Genomic DNA, 15,842 nt, shown 5'->3' on the forward strand with positions numbered 1-15,842 from the left:
TCCCACCTCCCACGCTCAGGGTGGGCGAGCGGAAGAAGATTCTCAGGGGAGGTCTGGAAAATTGGCTTAGAAATGCAGCGAGAAGTTCCTTAGCGGGGGTAAAGTTGTTGGCGGCATTTTTAAGCATCCAGAGTGACACACCAACTCCTAGCCGAGATGACAGACCCTGCCGCATGGCCAGCGCGGGAACCGGTCCCCCGGCCACCTCCCACCTCGAGGCCGGGGCCCCAGAGGCCTGACCTGAACGCTCTCAGCCGGGATCCCACACCCGGGACCCCGGACCTCGCCCTAGTCCCTAACCCCCCACAATCACCTCCCCGCCCCCCTTCCCTCTCCACGTGACAAGAGCCGGAACCGTCACTTCCGGCGGCGCGGATAACGCGCCTGCGCGGGGCGCCGGGCCTCAGAGAGCGGTTGGCAGCGGCGCCGCACCGCCAACGGCCGCGAGTGGCGAGCCGCGTAGGTCCAGCTCCGGCGGCGGCGGTGCCGTGGGTTGCGGTCTTGGGGGTGTGAGGCCGGAGAGGTCCAGCCCACTCCCCGGAGGGGCCGGCCGCCCCGCCCCCTTCCCCATCTCTCTCCCTGGCGCTCCCCCCTCCCCGGCTCGCGCTCCCGACGCTTAGTGAGGCGGGTAGGGCGTCCGGGGCACTCGCGGAGGCGGTGGCGTCGCTCCCGCACTCGGCCCCGCCCCCTCGCGCCCCGCCCCGTCCCCGCCCTCTCCACCGCCCTCTGCGGGAGCCGGGCAGCTGCAGCGGAGCCGCGGAGCGGGCGGCGGGGCCGGGGCAGTGCGCTCGGGGCGCGCGGGATGTGAGGCTCGGCGGGCCGCAGCGCGCACGGACGCTCGGACGGGCGAGGGGCGGCGACCCCTCGCGGACGATCGGCCGCGCCCCGGGCCGAGGACTCGCTCGCTCGCTCGCCCTTGAGCGAGCCCCGCGCCCCCCAGCGCGCCGGCGGGACCATGAAGAAGTTCTCTCGAATGCCCAAGTCCGAGGGCGGCGGCGGCGGCGGAGCGGCGGGTGGCGCGGCCGGCGGGGCCGGGGCCGGTTCCAGCTCCGGCAGCTCGTCCGTGGGGGTCCGGGTGTTTGCGGTCGGCCGCTACCAGGTCACCCTGGAGGAGTCGCTGGCCGAAGGTACGGGCGCCTGGGGAGACTCGGGCAGGCAGGTGAGGGAGGGCTGGGGAGTGGCGGTGGCTCTCCGGGTCCTCGCCCGCTTCTTTCCTCGCCCTCTCGGCTTACTCTCCTTCCCGCTTCTGCCTCCTTTGCTGTGCCAGCGGGGGCTCTTAAAGAGTAGCTCGGGCTTTTCGCTCTTAAGCCGGCTTTTCTCGCGGCTGGCAGCTCTGACCGGTGCACAGTTCTCTCATTACCGAGTTTAAGTCCTTTTCAGACCTCCTTGACGCGGGGAAGTAAGTAGAAAACGTCCTAGCGAGTGATGTGGTGTCATGATTGGACCAGTGTGACTCATTAGAGGGGCAGATCGTGCAGGATCGAGGCTCTGCTCTGCCAGCTGTGGCTCAGGCGGCTGTAGTGCTTTGGCCTCTACATCTGCGTCTCCACCCGCGCTGCAGGGTACGGGACCCTGCAGTCCCCCAAGGCGAGCTGGGTTTGCTCCTACTCAGTCATCAGTTGAAAAACAGTTTATTTCTATGCGTGCGCTTGTGCATGTGTTGGAGGTGATACTTTGCCCCAAATTCAGTTAGTAGGTTGCTTTGGAGGAGGAGCAGGTAAACTTGAAGTCCATTTATCTTTGTTTTTTAGAATCTTCATCAGACAAGGTGCTATTCATACCCTTTCAGTATGTCTCTTTGGTACTTTAAAAGGGGCTAAGAAAACAGGTTAACTTTCACTTGGCAAGTTTTGCGTTCAGTCCTTCATTATCTTTACCAGGCTATGTCAGCAGTTGCAAGTCTGCTTACAAGAAAGCTTACTCCATTTAAAAAACAAGATCCTGCACTTTAGTTTTGTATTTTTTGTGTAACTGGCTTGTAGAAAATACTTTCTCTCATTTATTGCATGCTTCATTTGATCTTTGAGCTTTTAATTGCAGAATATTACAAAAAATACTTTTAAAAATTCATAAGAAATAATTTGTTGATAAATGGCCCTTTTAAGTTCCAAGGTTAAGAGAAAAGAAACTGAAGAGAGTAGTTTTGGTTCTCTGAAAGTCAGACATCGATGTGGTTTGGACACAGTCGACTGAGAGATTCCACTTATGTTTTTTGAAATGCCATAAACAATAGCACATTAGTGCAAAAGAAAAATCTGAACGTTTTTGTCTATAAAGTATTTAAAGAGAAAGAAATCTTGAATTATTCAGGGATGGGTGTCCTTGTTATACAAGCCATTGCCCCTAGTAATGAGCCTAGCCAAACCTTGGAGAGGTGGGAGAAGGATCCTTAGCTTCTCAAAAGAATGAATATATGGTGATTGGTTTTGATAGACAGATGTAAAATTTCCTAGCTCTTTGTTATACATGATTTTCAAATGTTGGTTTAGATTGAGTTGTGGGTTTTAAGAAGACATGGCTGTTAACTCACACGCTGTACTTATTTCTTTGGATTGTAGTAACTAATTGAAGTGTGGCTTGAGTAGTATTACACTCACTTCATTGCACAAAATCCCAGATGGGTTTTTTATTTAGTAGAAAGAAAACATTGACGTTTCATCAAACTACACTTTGGATTTGTGACTTCTATCACTGCTCTGAGCATATCCTATCATTACCATAAGCAAGTCATTTTCAAGAAAAATTAAGTAATTTGGGAAAATGAAAATAAAAATGAAGAATTTCAAAGGTGGAGTGCTCATTCAACCACCAAAAATTAAAAAGAAATTAAGGACTAATGTCACTGTTAGAGTGTTTTACTAGCTTTTGCTCTAAATTTTGTCATTTTTCTTGGGAAAATCCATAACTAAGTGCTAGGATGAAGCAGGAGCTGAAGAAACTGTTTTGGAAGGTGGGACTTCCTCACCCAACACTCCAGCTCTTGGACTAGACTTTTATTTCATCCTCTCTGGAGGGTAGGGGAGACTTTCTTCCCTTTTGTATTTCTTTTCTCTTCACACACACAACTGAAATTACCTATACGCAGTTTACTTTTTGATCCTGACAGTTTCTTCTTACTTCAAATGCTTAATATCCTCTCTCTTTTCCAAATAATTTAGACAATTTAGACAAGATGTTTAAGCACAAAGTCTGGTTCACACTCAAGAATGATCATTCAGTAATTGACAGATACATTTGCTGAATTATAAGATTAGGGCAAGTGGTGTAGAAAGGCATTAGAGTTTAGAGTACCTGAATTGGGCAGAGGTATACCATTTAGTGGGACAAGGGGTAGAAACAAAGACCAAAAAACAAACTAGGTAGGTTTTACTTTTTTTTTTTTTTTTTTTTGCTTTGGGTCCTTGTTGTTTAAACAGGGCCAAGACTGTAGGTGCCGTGCCCTGCGGTGTTCTTGCCATACTACTGCAACATAGGCGTCTTGTTCAGAATGACTTCTGCAGTGTCTTTGAGTCTTCAATAAATCTGCTATTCTTCCCTCTTTCTCACATTCTGTCTCATATTCTTTCTCCTTCTCTTTCTAAGTGTATTTATATTTACATATTTCATTCTTATTGTTCAGAGTAGTTATGTTTTGTAAAGTCACTGAACAGTGAGTTAGTAAGTACTGAACCATTGCCCTTGAGAAATACAGGCGTAAGGTCCTGCAAGCCCCTGGTCACAACATTTTTGTCAACCAGTCAATATATATCTTGTTTTATGTGAGTTTCTGTTTAAAGATCTTATTTAATATATATTGTTGATTCATTAAAACTGAACTTATGGCTAACAGCGCTGTAACTCATATCTAAATAAAGCTTATCTAAAACACATTAATTTCCCTGTAAGGGACATCACAGCCTTCTTGAGCTTAGGAATACTAGATGACACTTTGGCACTATGCTTGGGGCCATTTTAAACAATGAAATCAGTAAAAAGCACAAAAATGAGAAAAACATGGCACTAAACAGACTTCAAAAAGGGCCCTTGTTTATAAACAAGGCAGAATCGTATCTTGTTGACTCCAGCTGGCCTTCTCAAAATTTTCAGCACTATGCTCATGTGTGTAATGATCATGAAAATGCCATTGTATTGATTTTGGGAATACAGATTAATTTTAGTGACTACATGATTTACAAATATGGAATCCCCAAATAATGACAATCAACTATGTATGTATGTATATATGTATGTATACATATACATGCATAATATTTGAGTATAAATATTATGAGGTCACATGTATATATATAAATACATAATATTTATATATTACATAATTAAAGAAAGAAACAAATTCTCAGAGATATACTTAAATGTTGTATGTTTAAACTGTTGGAGTAGTTTCTTTGCTGAAATATACACTTTGTATCATAGTCTCTAGTTAAATATTTGTATGTTTGAAAATGCTTGTTACACCTTGCACCTTTTTAATTCCTGCTCAAAGTTTAGAGGACTAATATCATCGTGGAGCATTTTCGTGTTTTTTTTTCAAAAACAGTTTAGTTTCAGGAGTGCACGCTAACCAAATCCAATTTGGGCCTATAGAAATCAGATAAAGCCGTATGTAAATTTTAGCTTGAAAGGTGTCAAATTGTCAAGCATATATAATTCAGTGTACTCTTTAAAGTTTCCAATAAAACATAGGACTGGCTTTTTGGTCACATGCCTCCATAAGCCTTCAGTGCTGGTTAGAGGATTTAATATTGATTGATAATGGGAAGAAGTTGGTTCTCAATGTGTTTGGTTCTCAATGTTGTTCTAAATGTGTTTGGTACAAAGTGCTTAAATAAATGCGGAACCAGGAGATTGGGACACTATCCATAATTTGTTGAGGTAATCTAGTTATGAGGTTCTGGGGGCTGGATAGGAATGGTATTTTGAATATAATTGCATGGGTAAGGATAAGACTTTCTGTCATGGACATGGGGGTTGTTGGTACTGTCAGTACAGGTAATTGAGAGGCCAGGAATTTACTACAGAGCTCTGTAGAAGGAGCTCAGTAGCTCTCTCAGAGTTAACTACTTAGATTAGGGTAAGTTAATTTAGGCTAAGTGTTAACCACTTCTCACTGTTAATTTTACAGGAAGGTAGTAAAATACATTTGATTTTGCCACATAAATCAATCTGAAAATGATGGATTTAAGCATGATATTTCATTTGCAGAAATTATCTGTGGCTACCCAGTAACTTGTAAGTTAAAGTTTCTGAGAGAGGACAGAGAAAGCAGAAGGGGAGGATTTAACAAAAATATTGACAACTGTTACTACTCCATAACTATTAAACGCCTTTTGTGTGCCAGGCTCTGTAGTAGGTACTATTTATACAGTGGAGAACAAAACAAATATTTCTTTGTCCTTATGGAAGTTACAGTCTTAAATAGAAGATAAATGTTAAACAAAAATCAAGTTAATGTAGATAATTTTGATAACTGTCATGAGAAGACAGCACAGGGTTTAATGAGAGAATAACCAATTCAGTTTATATTGAAGGAGCAAGGAAGACCTTTTTGATATTTTACCAGAAATCTGAAGTATGAGAAAAATTAGGTAAAGGCAGAGGTGTGAAGGTGGGGTGGTGTGGAGTATGTCATGAAGAGAGAAGTCTATGTGAGGAAGAGTTTCAGGAACTGAAATATGCCCAGAGCTGGGGACTATAATGATTGAATCATTTGGAGGAAGGACCCAAGATGATGTTGGAAAGGTGACCAGGATCCAGGACTTTAGGATTTTAGATTTTATCTGAAAATGCAATGGGAAGCTACTGAAGGATTAGGGCAGTTATATGCTCTGATTTGTATTTTTACAAGATCATGGTGATTGCTATATAGATACTGGTTGAGAGGTATACAGATTAGATGATTAGTTAAAATGGTAGCAGTGGGAATGGAAGCGAATGTTATAATGCTTAAATGGGAAGACCTGGTGATGGATTGGATTGAGGGGGGAGGGTATTGTAGGAACTGTGAAGAATGACTTGCTTATGCAGCTCTTGGGTTGGAGGTACCGTTTGCTGAGATGGGGGAGAGTAGAGAAGGAACAGATTTTTTGGGGGTGGGGGGAAGAGTTAGGAGGATATCCAGGAGTTCGAGACATGTTTAGTTGAGGCATCTGGGAGGAAATAAGAGTCAAGTGGGAAGCTGAGTATGTGGTCTGGTACTCAGCAAAGGTGTCTGGGCTTAGAGATAGGTATTTTTGATAAGTGAACATTTGGCTGTTACTGAAAACCCTGGGAGAGGATAATGTAGGGAGAGAGTATAGAATGAGAAGGCTCTCACTGAAGGACTGTGGTAGAACATTGGTCTTAAACATTAGTGTTCATCAGAATCATTTGGAGGGCTTGGTAAGCCGCAGATTGCTGAGCCTGACGCCCAAAGTTTGATTCCGTATGTCTGGGTAATGCCCATAATTTTCATTTCTAACAACTTGCTCACTGATGCTGATGCTGCTGGTCCAGAAACCATACCTTGAGAACCACTGATTTAGAGTAAAAAGGAGCTACCAGAGAGGTATGAAGAATACCAGGAGAATATGATGCTTTGAAGAGGAGGGAGTGAATTGTGTTGCCTGAGAAGTTATCTTGATCACATTTTTTGGCCACACACTCACAATTATTCATGCTTAGTTCTTTTTTTTTTTTTTTTTCCAGATTTTATTTTTAAGCAATCTCTACACGCAACTTGGGGCTCAAACTCACAACCTGGAGATCGAGTCACATGCTCCATGGACTGAGCCAGCCAGGCGCCCTCCCCCTGCTCTCCCCTCCCCCCCATGCTTAGTTCTTAACCTACTTTTTAAATCTTAGTCCTGGTTATTTCCTGATAATACTCTGCTCCAGCCACAGTGTGCACCATTCCCTGTTGTTTTGTGACTGAATGCTGTATTTACTTATCACCACCTTTGCCTGTGTAATCCTCGTCGCCTAACTGCTAGTTATGATCACTCCCATCTTCCTGTGGACATTTGTAGCTATTTATTTGCTTTTTCCCCCTTATCACATTTAATCTTTTGTCTTGAGACACAATTATGTAAGCACGTGGAAATACTAAGGTGGTTATTGTTCCTGTCTCATTTCCCTTAGCAGATAGTAAAATTCTTGAGGCTAGACGTACTCTCTATTAATTGCTTTTTGAATCACACAAATTGCCTTGTCATATCATGGACATTCAAATTCTTTTCAAAGGAAACGATTTTTGACTTTTTTTTTTTCTTTTTTTAATGAACACAGATGGAGTTCTTCAGTTTGCAAATTGAAAAGCACCAAGGGAGGGCTCTTTAGTTCTTGTCCCATCAGAGGTCTTCTACTTAGGTCAGGGGACCCTGAATTTTCTACTTCGGTGAAGACAGACTTTTTAAAAATTTTTTAGACCTACACATGCATGTTTATTCATCAGTCAAAAACTAGAAACACGGGCACTTGGGTGTCTCAGTCGGTTAAGTGTCTGTCTGCCTTAGGCTCAGGTCATAATCCTGAGGTCCTGGGATCGAGCCCCTCATCAGGCTCTCTGCTTAGCGGGGAGCCTGAGTCTCCCTCTCCCTCTGCCCCTCCCCCTGGGTGGGCTCTCTCTCTCCCTCTCAAATAAATAAATAAAATCTTAAAAACAAAACAAAACAAAAAACTAGAAACAGGAGGAATCAGCATCATGGTAGCATAAGATGTACCTCTTTTTTTTTTAACGTGGGATTTTTTTTAATTTTAATTCTAACATAGTTAACGTATAGTGTTATATTAATTTCAGGTGTATGGTATAGTGATTCTACAATTCATACAGGTGAATACAAACTTTTGAAGACAGTTTGTTTAAGCCTAAGTGTCATTTCAGTTAGCTTCCTTGAAAGCAAAGAAAGAATAACCTAGATGTCCTCTTATAGTTATCTTTCTCTGTTGACGTATTTTTCTTTATTTTGCAAAGGTGGCTGAATTTAAAGAAGAAAAGTATTGTTACATGCAATTATGAAATTGCTTTATACTGTACAGTTGATTTTGACAGTGAGCTTTTTGAGGGCAGGGTCTTATTTATCTCCGTATCTTTAGTTTCTGTCCAGCAGTTTTTGTTGTTGTGGTGAATTAAACTCTCAGGAAACATTGTTTCCTTTTTTATAAGATGGAGTTAATATTTATTATGAAGATTAATAGGTAATGTGTGATATTAAGAAGATAATGTATGACAGTACCTAATAGTGCATGCCAAGTCTTTCAATAAATATGGGCCAATTTTAGGTTCAGATTTGGTTATCAGCTTTCAGTGAAATCTGCTTTAGGAATTATAGTAATTTGCTTGTAGAGTAGGTATTACATTTATCCTGAGTTAATTATCACATTTATGTTTGTAACAAATTTGAATCATTTTAATTAGATAATTATTATATGGCATTTAGCCATATATAATTTTTAAGTTTCAATCAGTTATATAGAATTTTTACCTTGATAAGCAGCATATACTTTGACAATGAAATGGAAGTAATTTGTAGCAAAGAACATTACATAGACTCTTACTAACATATGCTTCGCTTTTGTGATATGTTATCATTGTAGGGATAGTTCTTTGGTTGTAATTTTGATTGTCTGCTGTTATGTTTTCTGTAGAGGTGGCAGTTTTATTCAAGGGCACTAAAGCAATTCCCAATTTTCAATATTTTGAAAAAAAGTATAGTGGAAATTATGCATTTATCTCCAAAAAAAGTGCTAAATTGCACTAACATCAAATTTCTTTGCTTTTAGCTATAGTCAGCTTTGTTTGGTTAATACTGACTTTCTCATGCTGAGCAGTTTGGAAAGATTGTCTTTGATTATTTTAAAATTAATAGAAATAAATTAATACTTGTTAGCATCTTTCCATTATGGGGTCTGTAGGAGGGAAAAATAGAAAAGGTCCCTGATGTTGTTTATATTACGGAGCATACTAGAAGGTGGAATTATTGTTTGTCCTTACATTGATTCTGGACCTTTAATGTTCTTTACTAATCTTCTACATTATCTTGGTTCTCTTTCACTCCTTCTCTCAACCCCCTCCCCCAACATTTTTTTTGGTCAAAACTTGAAGTAGAACATAAACATTTATTAGAAACCTATTTGGTGGCTATCAAAATGATTAAAGGCTTGACTTGGAATTCTGAAATTAGGAGTCCTGAGTGGTGATTTCAAAGCTACAGAAAGGTTTCATCATAAGGAGTTGAGACTGTTTATTCCTTGATTTTATCCTGCATCCATCTGGTGAACCATTCGTCTACCCACAAGCCTCCTATTTTTAGGGACCTGAGTTGGGAAGTTGAGTGGTTAATGACTGAACTGTTTTAAATAGTTGGGCACTTAGTTAATTTGGAGATTCTCTTGTCTGAGTGTATCATCTTTACAAATGAGATCAGTCAGCACATTTCTGCTAACCGTTTCACGTCTCTCTGCAGGAGAGTGGTTGTTGGGCTTTTACACAGACACTTTATTTTTGGAATTGTTGGTTTGTCCTCGTCTTGTAGAATTCCAGTAAAGTTTAAGGGCATAGTTTGGGATGTAGCCTTTAGAGAGGCATTTTGCAGTGAATATTATTTTAAAATATGAAACAGTTGTTGCTACTAATTTGCCTATTTTAACATTTCATTAAATCTTCGAAATGGTGCCTTCTTGGTGGCAACTATTAAAAAAAAAAGGCAAAACTTGGAGCTGGGCCAGCTGATATTCTGTTATGCTACTAACTTGCATTGTGACATTTTGATTTCACTTTCCTCAAGAAAAAAATGAAGTGGATAAAGATGAATGTGTAACATCTTTTTCCATTTTAGCATGCTCTGATTCTGTTTATGTAATGGATTCTTACTGCTTCTCTGATAAGAGAGGAGCATGGGAAAGGAGGGCTAAAGATGAACAGTTTTAGGATTGAGACCATAATGAAAGGATTGTGTTTGATAATCATGCATTTGAGTTCTTTGACAAACTTCAGTATAGATTAACAATTTATTTTTTTTATCTCGTGTATAAAATTATTTCTTAATCATTGTGAAAAAGTCTTTTCTAGGAAGTTGCCTTATTTAGTACCCTTTAAGATAAGGGGATGGGTGCTCAAATAAAATCCTGTGGCATTTCAGAGTACTATTTAGTTTCAAAGGATATGCCACTTTAATGGATTTTTTTGTCATTTTAATGGTTTGTGTTCTCCAAGTGACTCATATTTTGGAGGGTATCTGGAAGTAAAGAAATTTTCGTGTTTTTCAAGTTTTTATTTGGAAAGAATGTTTAAGGAAGGGTTATGACAGTACTTTCTCTTAGTTTGTGGATAGAAAGTTTACCCATGATAATGTGTGAAGAGTCAGCTACTTTTTGTTTCCAGTGCTGTCAGCTCTAGTTTGGGTCCTTAATACCTCTTACAGAATTACATTCTCATGTAGACTCTTCTTCCCCTTTTAGGGTCTTTACTCACCAAATCCACTCTTGTATTCCTTCCAGTTTTTCTTCCTGAAATGGACTTCTGATCATTTGCCTAACTAAGTGAAGTGCATACTCACTACTCTGGGATTCAAGGCCCTCTGCAGTGTGACCCCAACTCCCCACAGGTCTTAATCCCTCTCTCACTCTAACCCTACGTGTGTTTTACTGCACATGTACTTCACATTTCCTGTACTTTGCTCTCGCTTTTTCATTCCTGTTTTTCAGCTTATGTTGTTACATTGCCTAGAATGCAGACACCTGCCTCCCCACTCTGTTTAAATGTATCTTGTGGGATACATTTAAAATACAGTTACTTTCTTGCAATCTTTATTTTTCTATGAAACCCTATTTGCAACCAAATGAGTGTAATTATGCCTTCCTCTGAGGCTCTGTGTAGTAACTGTTGCTCATATTGCCCTTATTTTACCAGCTTTGTTCTATTCTAAGAATATGTGTAATAAAAAGTTTCCTCTACTGCAAGATTAAAATTTCCCTTAAGATTTGGCTTGTATTCATCTTATCTCTTATCTTTTACAGTGCTGTACTCATGATAGGTATTCAGTACATTTGTAAGAGATTAAATTTTTGAATTGAAAAGCAGCCAGAAGGCCTGTAAACATTTACTATAAAACAATTGGATAACAACCATATTTGACATATCCAACTGTTTGGTTGAGTAGGTTGGCCCCATTTTTCATGTTATGTCCTTTTACAGAAACTGAAATAAGTAGATAGAGATATTTGATGATAATGTAGGTACAGCATTATCTAGATGAATGAAAAATATACTACCAGATTTATTTCTGGATTCCTGGCATGTTTCATTTCTGTAGTGATTACACAAATAGTACATCTTTGTTTTGTACTGCATTGCTCTTCTTACTAGGTGTGACTCAACAATGCCCTAGCCTGAGTTCCCTTGACCCATGTCATCTTTAAAGAAAGCCACTACTATGGGACAGAGAGGGCAGACAGGCCTAAAGTATGTGCTCTGAATACCTAGTCTTAAAGTAACAATATTGGAAATGCTCAACTGGCTATGGCTTTGTCTCGAGTGGTTGATAGTTACCAAGGCTTAATGGGACAACTGGTATCTAAGAGAATGAGAGATTAGGAAGAAGGGGATCTTATATCCGTAATGCTCTGGGGAAGAAAATACTTGATTATTACCTTGGGGACCCTCTAACTAGTGTGTCTAATATTGGAGGTGATTTTCTCAGTAGAGAGACCTTCACTTTTCTTTTAGATTAGGGAATTTGTAAGCCTGGCATAACAGATCAGAGGTAGCAAACCAGGTCTTTATGCAGTTTTGTTAATAACTAATCATCATCACCCTCAACATTCTTCTATTCCTTCTTTGGTTTTCTGGAAGAGAGGTTTCCAACACACCACTCCCCCTGCCTAATTGCTGTGTTTACTTATTTTCCTTAATTTTTTGTGGCTGGGTCATTGTTAGGGATGGCTGGAGCTTTTTACATATTTAAGTATTCTCTTTTGAATGAGACTGTGTGTGGTTAGTCCAAATTTTACTATTCATTCTGGAATCGTTAAGATATTAGTATTAAAATGACTTACACATAATACAGTAAAATATTTTACTTAATGAATGTTGTCAGGACTCTTACTAGGGAGTGAGATTATGCATCACTGGCCATGACCCACTTTTTCATTCTCTGGCCTGCATAACAGAATCTCTCCTACTGAATGTTAATGGTCTATTCTTTGTATATAAAAAAATGATGGCACTGACTCATGATCAGTAGGACATGTGCTTTGAGTTATTTTTCCAGAATTAAGATGTGTATATGCTCTCTGTGCATAGGCCTTTAATGGTCTCTTCTGTGATCAATAACAGAAGTTTATAAGATAGTTAACTGGTGTTGTAAGCAATAATGTAGATCTGAAGAGTTTTTTTGTTTTACTTTCTTACCAACTAGTCTAGTTCAAATCCTAGTGAATAGTTAACTGGGTTGTTAAATCTGTTAATTTTTTATCTTTTAGCAAAATATTGTTTGTATAATCCAAAGGAGAAATTCAAAGGATCTCAATCCAAATTGATATATATTTTTAAAACATACTGAAGCTAGCTGTTAGGGATTTTACGTTTTTCAGCTCACTGAAGTGGCAACTTAAGAAATGTTGCAAATCCGTGGATTTTTAAAAAAGTATGTGTTTGTGTATGTCACTTTGCTGATTGTACTCTGTCTCTAAGGAATATTGGAAGTGAGTTTGCAAGGTGCTGTATGAATCCATGGTGTTCAAAGTTGGATGTAACTAATTGCCATAAATTTCTAGTATGAGAAACTCCCATTTACTGATCGAAGGTTCACATTTGTTCTCACCTTAGAGTAGTAGCTGTCTTTCTTAGTAAAGGCTACATGCATTTTAAAAAGTTATGATGGGCCATTATGGATATTGTGGGGTCAGTTCATTGATTTTTGCTTTTTGGAAAACTAAATATAGGGAAGGGGGTGGTGGGTGGTGTACAAGAATCTAAATTGAGGGTAAGGCCTTTTTAGCTTCCTTCAGAAAATGTTCTTAAATATTATTCTAATTGGTATTGTTGGACTGGCAGTCTTTCTTTTTAAAATGCTAGTGCATCCCAAAGTCACACTGTTAGTGTTGGTTGGGGAGGAAGGAATTTAGGTCTCGTGACTTTATTTATTTATTTATTTTTTTTATTTATTTGAGAGAGAGAGAATGAGAGAGAGTGAGTACATGAGAGGGGGGAGGGTCAGAGGGAGAAGCAGACTCCCTGCCGAGCAGGGAGCCTGATGCGGGACTCGATCCAGGGTCTCCAGGATCATGACCTGAGCCGAAGGCAGTCGCTTAACCAACTGAGCCACCCAGGCGCCCCGAGGTCTCGTGACTTTAACCTAGCACTCTTTCCACTACCTGTGGCCTCCTTAATTGGCTCCTGTGCACGTAGAGGCATTGGCTTTTGATTGGAGTGGGGACTTCGAGCAGGCTCACGGGACTAGGGGTCTTCTAATATTCTGGAGGCAGCTGGAGTATTCATGGGTGCCTGCAGAGTCTGAGGTGGAAGGAGGTATTTCCAACCACTTTTGAGTTAAAGCTTTCCCCCTTGGCTTTTTCCTAAGGCCATTGAACCATGTGCTGCAGTTGTTTATGATGTCAGGATTAATTTTACAAAGTTTAAAATTGCAGCTTTCCCCCAAATAAAATTGCAGCTTCCCCCAAATTAGACTATTGTCTCAGTGTAGAAATGTTCAATCGTAAATGAAAGGTTTGATCGTAAATGAAATAATGTATTTGCGAACTGTAAAGTAAGTAGCATAAAATCACATTACTCTAGCTTCTTCAGTTGAATGTACCATAGCAATATTTAGGACCTCCTATAAAAAACAAGGAAGGTGAAAAGAAGAGAATAGCTGAATTCTTATCCCCTCCTTCCTTCAGTTCTTAGTTCAAGGTTATGAAACTTTAAGGCTTAGTGCTGTAATGTTGAATCCGTTTTTGCATTTCATTTAACAGATTCGTGCTACATGTGTTTAAAATAAAAAGGAACAAGATTTCATCACATTTTTATTTTATTAGATCATGGCACAAATGCATTTGACTTAACCTGGAATACTGAACTTCTGAGTGTTTATAAATAAGTGCCTATGGCATCATAAAACAATTTTCCTAAAAATGACATGACATTGTTTCTGTGATACATGTGGCATATTTTTATACACATACAGGTGAAAAGTTAGAATAGTATTTGGTATATGATTTAAAAATATTAAAATAAAATTTCTTAATCTTTTTCATGAAACGCTGGAATTATTCCCATCATCATCAAGAAGCATATATCTAATGTCTGTATTTTTTCTTAGTAGGAGAGCTTTTTTATGTATTTATGTATTATTTTTTGGAAAGATTTTATTTATTTATTTGACAGAGACACAGCGAAAGCAGGAACACAAGAAGGGGGAGTGGGAGAGGGAGAAGCAGGCTTCCCGCTGAGCAAGGAGCCCGATGTGGGGCTCGATCCCAGAACCCTGGGATTATGACCTGAGCCAAAGGCAGATGCTTAACGACTGAGCCACCCAGGCGCCCCTTTTTTTATTTTTTAAAAAGATTTTATTTATTTATTTGACACACAGAAAGAGAACAAGCACAAGCTAGGGGGAGTGGCAGGAGGGAGAGGGAGAAGCAGACTGAGCACGGAGCCCGATGTGGGGCCTGGTCTCAGGACCCTGAGATCATGACCTGAGCTGAAGGCAGATGCTTACCCAACTGAGCCACCCAGGTGCCCCTAGGAGAGCTTTTATGAAAAAAATTGAGTTATAATTGACATAAACATTAGTTTCAGGTGTACAATGTAACGATTGCATATTTGTATAAATTGTGAAATGATCACAGTAAATCTGGTTAACATCCATTCATCATTTTTTTTTTTTTAAAGATTTTATTTATTTATTTGACAGAGAGAGACACAGTGAGAAAGGGAACACAAGCAGGGGGAGGGGGAGAGGGAGAAGCAGGCTTCCTGCCGAGCAGGGAGCCCGATGCGGGGCTCGATCCCAGGACCCCAGGATCATGACCTGAGCCGAAGGCAGACGCTTAACGACTGAGCCACCTAGGTGCCCCATCCATCATTCATTTTTAACGTAGTTACAATTTTTTTTTTCTTGTGATGAGAACTTCTAAGATCTACTCTTTTAGCAACTTTCAAATATAGAATACAGTATTAATTATAGTTGCCATGCTACGCAGTATGTCCTCAGGACTTAGAGCTTTTTTATGTCAAAGTATACTCCCGACCCCATTCTACCTCTGATAGCTGTTTCTCCTTTATTTCCAACTTTAGAGGCTGTGCCCCTGATTTATGTAATCTGCTCTGTTTCTTTCTGTATCAATTATCTGATTTTTCTTCTGTTTTCTGTTCTTTAATTCTTACTATATCTCATTTCTGCTCAGCATGGAAGCCTGTTTCTCTCATCTTAAAAGGTAAAATAAAAACAAAAATAGAACTAAGTGATCTTTTGTGTCTCTCTCTTTTTTTTTCTTTCTGCCATTAATTGGCTTTTCTAAAAGAATGGGCTTCAGTAATGGTTCTCAAAATATGGTTTGTGGGCCCCAGGAGAAAGGATCCCCAGGGCCCTTTGAGGAGACCTTTCAGGTCGAAATTATTTTCATGATACTACTAAGACATAATTGCCTTTTACACTGTATTGGCATTTGTGTTGATGGTTCAAAACCACAAATCAAGACAGTTTTGCACCAAACTGTATTAGTAGTCACTGTATTCTTTGCATCATTTCCACTCAGTTTTTTGTTTATTTTTTTTTAGAGATTTCATTTATTTATTTGACAGAGAGAGACACAGCGAGAGAGGGAACACAAGCAGGGGGAGTGGGAGAGGGAGAAGCAGGCTT

The 15,842-nt window shown here is 40.1% G+C and overlaps 1 protein-coding gene across 2 annotated transcripts in view; it reads left to right on the forward strand.

Annotated features, from left to right (window-relative positions):
* The first annotated feature begins 741 nt into the window (after positions 1–741).
* The window catches only part of BMP2K (BMP2 inducible kinase), a 130,883-nt gene continuing 115,782 nt past the window's right edge, over positions 742–15,842 (forward strand). The window contains exon 1 of one of the 2 annotated variants that reach the window (XM_036069394.2): positions 742–1,127. In XM_036069394.2, the coding sequence (XP_035925287.1) occupies positions 956–1,127 (172 nt within the window). In that variant the 5' untranslated portion in view covers positions 742–955. The remainder of the gene's footprint in view (positions 1,128–15,842) is intronic. The other variant, XM_036069393.2, reaches the window with a different exon arrangement.

This window comes from Halichoerus grypus, chromosome 3 (genome assembly GCF_964656455.1).
Source record: "Halichoerus grypus chromosome 3, mHalGry1.hap1.1, whole genome shotgun sequence".
Classification (NCBI taxonomy): Eukaryota; Metazoa; Chordata; class Mammalia; order Carnivora; family Phocidae; genus Halichoerus; species Halichoerus grypus.